Genomic DNA, 5,774 nt, shown 5'->3' with positions numbered 1-5,774 from the left:
ACGACTTTTCATATTCTTTCCAACCATCCTTCCAAATTGAGTAAAATATTTCCAACCATCCTTCTAAATGGAGTAAAATATCAAGTATTTTTTACTTTTAAATAATTTAAAAAATGTTAAATTTAGGGTTTTTTTTTTTTTTTTTTTTTTTTTTTGTACTTGATGTCTTATAAACATAGGAAGAAAAAAAGGGAGAAGCAATTCATTTAAAATTGAGTATAAACTTGAGTATTTCAAATTATATACGTTTAAAAAAAGATGTCAGTTTTGATAATAAATTCTGGATTTTAGGCTATTTTGGACCATTTTCCTAATCAAAACCAAAGAGAACTAATTTTATCAAAAACCCAAAACCCTAGCCCCTTTGTCCTCTTTCTATCTCTTCACCGTGTCCCCCCCTCGTTTTCTCGTTCAGCCGCTTCTCCCCTTCGTTATCCCGTAACGGCAGCACTCGTGGACGCTGTCCTCCGGCAGTTTCCGACCCCCGCGATTCGTTTACGTCTTCGCCGGCAACTGGAGCAGCGGCCCTGCCCATACCCACTTCACGGGCAAACCTTCAACAGGTGGCAAGGGCGTCCGGCGAGCATACGGCGAGAACCCACGAACTGTTTTCCGGCGACACCCTTTCCAGCAGCGTTGGAGCAACTTTTTTCCTCATTCCGACAAGGTTTGGCACTTTACTAAATCGGCTTTAGTTTTGAGTTTCCCACTCCCTAACGGCTGCAATATGCAGGGTTAAGATTATCTGAACAGTAAACAGCGAGGTCTTGGAGCTGTTTGGCAACGTTCAGAAGGTAAAGTCCTGCTTTAAAACCCTTTCAAACTCGTTTTAAGGTGTTTATATCAGTCACTAACAATTGTTTGTAAATTTAGACTCGTTTGACTTGGTAACAGTAGCTTTAAGCCCTTTTCTAACTCATTTTAAGTGCTGTAAATTAGTTTATAACACTTGAAAACTCTACATTTGTAGTTCGAGACTGATGTAGCATGTTCAAATTAAGGTTTAAGGTTATTTTGGGTAGTAATATTCATTCTGTACACTCCTTGGGACTCTGAATAAGGTTTCAGCCTGAGTTTTGATCGTAGGACCCTTTCAAATAGTTTAGGAGCTCTCTAAATAAGTAGAATTCTACCTTTTTAGGCTTTTTGTTGTGTGCTAGCGTATTGTGTGTTTTATTTGCATAATATTTATTATTTAAATATTTGACGGTCTTGAATTTATGATCTGAATTGTTGAGCATGTTGAAATGTTGCGATAATGTTGTATTAGCATGCTGAGGTGGTGTTACGAGATTTTGCAATTATGAGGATCTATATTTATTTTAAATGTTTGGATAAGAATGTGGCATATGATGAGAGTATGACTTAAAAGCATGTTGAAGGATTTATTCATTTTGGTGAAATTGTGTGAGAAAGAGGTTAGAGAACCTTGTGCATTTATAAAGGAAAGTTGAGTGAATATCAGTTTGTCTCAAATACAAATGATCGATGGGTGATATCTCATTGTTGGATTTATAGGAGCATCGATGTCCTAGATAAAAATGGTGTCAAGGGTTGGTGTAAGGAGTCTAGAAGGGGAAGTATTTGTGTTCTCGAGGAAGAAGGACAACATGTAGTGAAGTCATTGGATGCCTTGAATAAAAATAGTCAAGGGGCGATGCACATTTCGAGCTCTTGAGTAGGTAGGTCAAGTGTTGAACGCTGAGCTATGTAAAGAACGTTAAGATGTTGAATATAAATGGTTAGGGGTAGTTGTATGTCAAAGGAATTAGTGTCATATAGCTTTGTGAGGGCTAAACATGATTGTTGAGTGAGCTTGAGTTGAGATTAAGTATGCATTACATGATGTGTTGATTCATGTGTCTAGTTTGTTCTAAGTTGCAACTGTTATTTACTTTCCATGTTTAATTGTATGCCTTTGTGTTCTTATTTTTATTTATTTATTTTTTTTCACAATGTATGTTTGGTTATTCATTTAAAAAAGAAGTTAAGGTCATTTTTATTATTGTTGAGTCAATGTAAATGATTCCTCAAGATTGCTCTTCTATATTTAAGCAAGAGATCTGTGTGGTATACGTTATGATTAATTTCGTTTCTGCCTCAGTTTCATTAAAGGACTAGCAATGATAAAGAGGAGATTCTACAGGCTTGAACATGGTGATAACGACAATGCATCAGATTCATCTGTATCATCATCTGACTCTGAACCAGAAGTAGATGCAGAAGAATCACAAGATGATGTAGAAGTTCAAGATGATGAATCCTGCTCTACCTCATCTGGTTTGTTCATCTTTATACCATAATTTCTCATAGAATGCTATTAAGCTCAATTAATTGCACTTATTAGGAGACTGATGCACGTTTCGTTTATAAAAAAAAAGGAGACTGATGCACATCTCTATATTTTCTTTAATTTCATACTAGCTTTAGTTTTTTGCACTTATCAAAAACTGATTTATAAGGAATGTTCTAGTCAGAAAACTTATTGTTCTGCATTGCTATCTGTTTATCTGTCCTCCCGCCTACACCAAACAAAAGACAGACATAGAATTTCTAGTATAGCTAAATACATTGAAGATAATAACATTTAGTTCGTATTTCTTAATTCTTTATTGGAGATAAAATATTCTAAATGGCTACTATGCAGATAAATCTAATGCAGGCATTCATAGGTACCGCTACTGTATTGTAGTGATGCACATGCCTACGTTAATTAATATCGACTATTTATCAATATTTTGTTATTTCAGGGTATGAAAGCGAGGATAGCTCTGTTAATGAAGTTGATATTGACTCGTCAGGTTTTCTTTTTCTTTGTATATTAAATCACTATTGCTTTGTATAAAATGTTGCGGTTTCCCGGACAACAGTTGACATTTCAACACTTTTACCCATTGAACATATAAAATGGATGCTGTCATTCCTTTGTATTTGCAATTGACTATCTATCTTTCTATCTATATATACATTTTATAGATCTTAAGACGTATGGTTGCTTATCTAATTTCAACTGAAATTTATTTCTTAAGCATTATTTTTATCTTTTGAATTGATGATTTATATTGGCTTCACAGAATGCATTTGTTTGAGATGTTTGACATCCGTTTTATTCTTTGTATCTCAGGTCTTCCAAGTACTGAAGATGATCCCGGCATTGGAAAAGAAATTCAATCTCTTACTGGGACTCAGGTACCTGATGAAATCTCTTCGGATACGCAGTTACCTTTGGGAACTCTGGACATTCATTCAAACATCTTATCCATGAAGGAGCCATTACCCGCAGATGTTCCAGTGTGCATCCTGAAATGCAAATCAGTTTTTAAGTGTAAGTTATGCCCTAGAGTTGTCTGTTTGAATGAGGAGACATTAAAGGCTCATCTTAAATCCAAGGTATATGTGTGATATTACTTTCTCCTATTAAGCCTAATCAGTTATTTTTTTTATTTGTGGCGGATCATAAAATGGCCCATTTTTCATCTGTATATCTTTCTAAAATGATGCAGAGACACGCGCGTTCTGAGAAATTATTGAATGACGGCAGGTTGAAAATTATGCTCAACAACAATGGAGAGATTGAAAATCCTGAAAATTCTACCGAGTCTCCTCCTCGACTTCCTGCTTTTCCACCGGTTAAACACTTATTAATATTCTGACACAGGCTGATACTGAAGCCTGTAATATTTCCTTTATTGATAGTGAATATATACTCATGAATGTTTTGAATCTTTGCAGGAACAACGTAGAAGGAAAAAAAAGTCACGACAAAGTCATGGATCACAGGCAAAGAGGTCAAACAAGGTACTAAGCTCTGAACTTGAATCGAGTTTGGAATGACTGTTAAAATGAGAATGCAAAACACCTCTCTACAATATAGTGTGATTAGAAGTGTTGAAAGTAATGGGGAGAAGATCAATTTATATCCTTAAATATTGGAGCTATATCAATTAAAACTCCAAATTAGCCCAAGTGAATTAAACTCAACGGTAATTGGCATGGCTATCCTTCCTAGATGAAGAAGGTTTGATCCTTCATCTATGCAGTTATTTTACAAAAAAAAAAAAGAAAAAAATTAGATCCCACATTAATAATTGTATTAAATTTAAATCTTAAACTTTCGTAAGTGAATCAATTTAGACCCGAAGTTGATGATTTCTACATATTTTTTCACAAAAACATAATTCTTTACAAACAAGTAGGCAAAAATAAGGGAAGACAAGAATATTTAAACCATTACTATCTATTTGATTCCAACATTTCTCATTTCAAGAAGTCTTATACACGTGAAGGTATGCACATTGATAGTTTTTTTTAAGAAAAAAGAAATCTAACAAACGGTCTAAATTGATTCACTTAAAAGTTTAGAGTTTTAATTACAATTAGTAGTTTGAGGTTTTAAATGATATATCCTTCAAAATTGAGGGGTATAAATTGACTTTTTTTTTTTGTTCTTTTCTTGTTTAGTTTTTACAAGGACTTAGTTCTTTGCAGGTAAGCTGAATATTCTGATAAAATTGAAAATTATTTTTAATTAACTAAAATTGGGTTTTACTATTCTAAAACGTATGCATATTTAAAAGCACCTCTGAAACCATGCCAAAATTTTATGGAGTTTCGACTCACAGATACACATGGTGTCTCAATTTCATTGGTTTTTTTTTTTTTTTTTTTTTTTTTTTTTTTTTTTTTTTTTTTTTTTTTTTATATATATATATATAACAAACTGCAGAAAGAAAAGGGTTCGAATGGTGGTAAAAAAATGAGAGGATCAACAAAGAGCCTACTGAAAAAAAGACGCAAAATTGAGTAACTGAAGATCGGATCACTCTGCAAGCCAACTAAAGATGGTTCTGTCTCCATTTCTCTCATGAAATGTAGTGATAGTGAAAGGGTATGTTATAGTTCCCCTTGTTTTAATCTTTTCTTCTAACTTTATAATACTACAAAATGAAATCAGTAAGTCCGCTTTTCATAGGGTGTTTGCTGAATAATTCTGGTAAGGTGTGAAAATTTTGTTGAGAAGAGAATGAGACATTATTGTTGCCTTGTTTTCATTTTGTTTAGTAAATTATCCATGCCTCTTTTTTATTTTTTGTTTTTTTGGTTTTATAATTTTCGTGATTACTCTGGAAATCATAATGTTACTTGAGGTGTGATTAATTTTCAATTGAAAATTAAGCTTATAAACACTACTTTCATCTATTGGTTTTTATGTTGTGTTATCTACATTTTTATGGTTTTTAAAATACAAGTTAATTTTTTAAATTTTGTTTTTTGTTTTTGGAATTTAGCTAAAAAATTCAAATAATTATGAAATCCTTGATTAAAAAATTGAGGAAACAAACATGATTTTTGAAAATAAAAAAATTAAAAGATGATCATGTTGGTTGTTTGTGTTGGTAAATTGTTTATTGGATAAGTTTGATATTTGCACGTTAACTTTTATTTATATGTATTTGCTCATTCGATGAAATGAGATGGATGCCTACACCTAAATAAGTATTTGAAAGCATGCCAGTCAAAACTTCAGATTTCATAATTGATTGAGAATTTTCTTTACGATTAATATATAATTAATTGAAAATATTGAATTAGCTTTTTTATATGTGGATGTATTAAAATAGTATATTTGAAAATTTAGAATTCATAATGAAAATTTATCAAACTTACTAGTATGTGAAAAGATTTTTCTTTTCAGAAATGTATTAAAATTTTAGGGTGATGGCATAAATGGCCAGATTTGAATGTTTTATTATAAGTGACCGAATACTATCTTA

The 5,774-nt window shown here is 32.4% G+C and overlaps 1 protein-coding gene across 4 annotated transcripts; it reads left to right on the top strand.

Moving 5' to 3' along the window:
* The first annotated feature begins 301 nt into the window (after window positions 1-301).
* Window positions 302-5,095, top strand: LOC120070798. 4 transcript variants are annotated; one of them, XM_039022857.1, is made up of 9 exons: window positions 303-667; window positions 734-794; window positions 2,105-2,280; window positions 2,751-2,801; window positions 3,125-3,189; window positions 3,268-3,390; window positions 3,504-3,629; window positions 3,733-3,798; window positions 4,727-5,095. In XM_039022857.1, the coding sequence occupies exons 3-9, from the start codon at window positions 2,124-2,126 to the stop codon at window positions 4,805-4,807; spliced, it is 669 nt and encodes a 222-aa protein (XP_038878785.1). In that variant the 5' UTR covers window positions 303-667; window positions 734-794; window positions 2,105-2,123; the 3' UTR covers window positions 4,808-5,095. The 4 variants fall into 4 exon arrangements, with proteins under 4 accessions (XP_038878870.1, XP_038878785.1, XP_038878712.1 ...); XM_039022942.1 differs by lacking the exon at window positions 2,751-2,801 and having other exon boundaries at window positions 302-667; XM_039022719.1 differs by having other exon boundaries at window positions 304-667; window positions 3,125-3,390.
* The last annotated feature ends 679 nt before the right edge of the window (window positions 5,096-5,774 follow it).

The sequence above is a fragment of the Benincasa hispida genome, chromosome 1 (assembly GCF_009727055.1).
Source record: "Benincasa hispida cultivar B227 chromosome 1, ASM972705v1, whole genome shotgun sequence".
NCBI classification, from domain to species: domain Eukaryota; kingdom Viridiplantae; phylum Streptophyta; class Magnoliopsida; order Cucurbitales; family Cucurbitaceae; genus Benincasa; species Benincasa hispida.
Note: the sequence above shows the minus strand (reverse complement) of the source record. Positions and strands in the feature narration are given on the sequence as shown.

Bases quoted from the DNA above. Each gene is read 5' to 3' on its own strand.
- LOC120070798 (XM_039022719.1), top strand. From the start codon at position 2,124: ATGATAAAGAGGAGATTCTACAGGCTTGAACATGGTGATAACGACAAT. The intron at 2,281-2,750 runs GTTTGTTCATCT...TTGTTATTTCAG, and splicing joins ATCCTGCTCTACCTCATCTG to GGTATGAAAGCGAGGATAGC. The intron at 3,799-4,726 runs GTACTAAGCTCT...AACAAACTGCAG, and splicing joins AGGCAAAGAGGTCAAACAAG to AAAGAAAAGGGTTCGAATGG.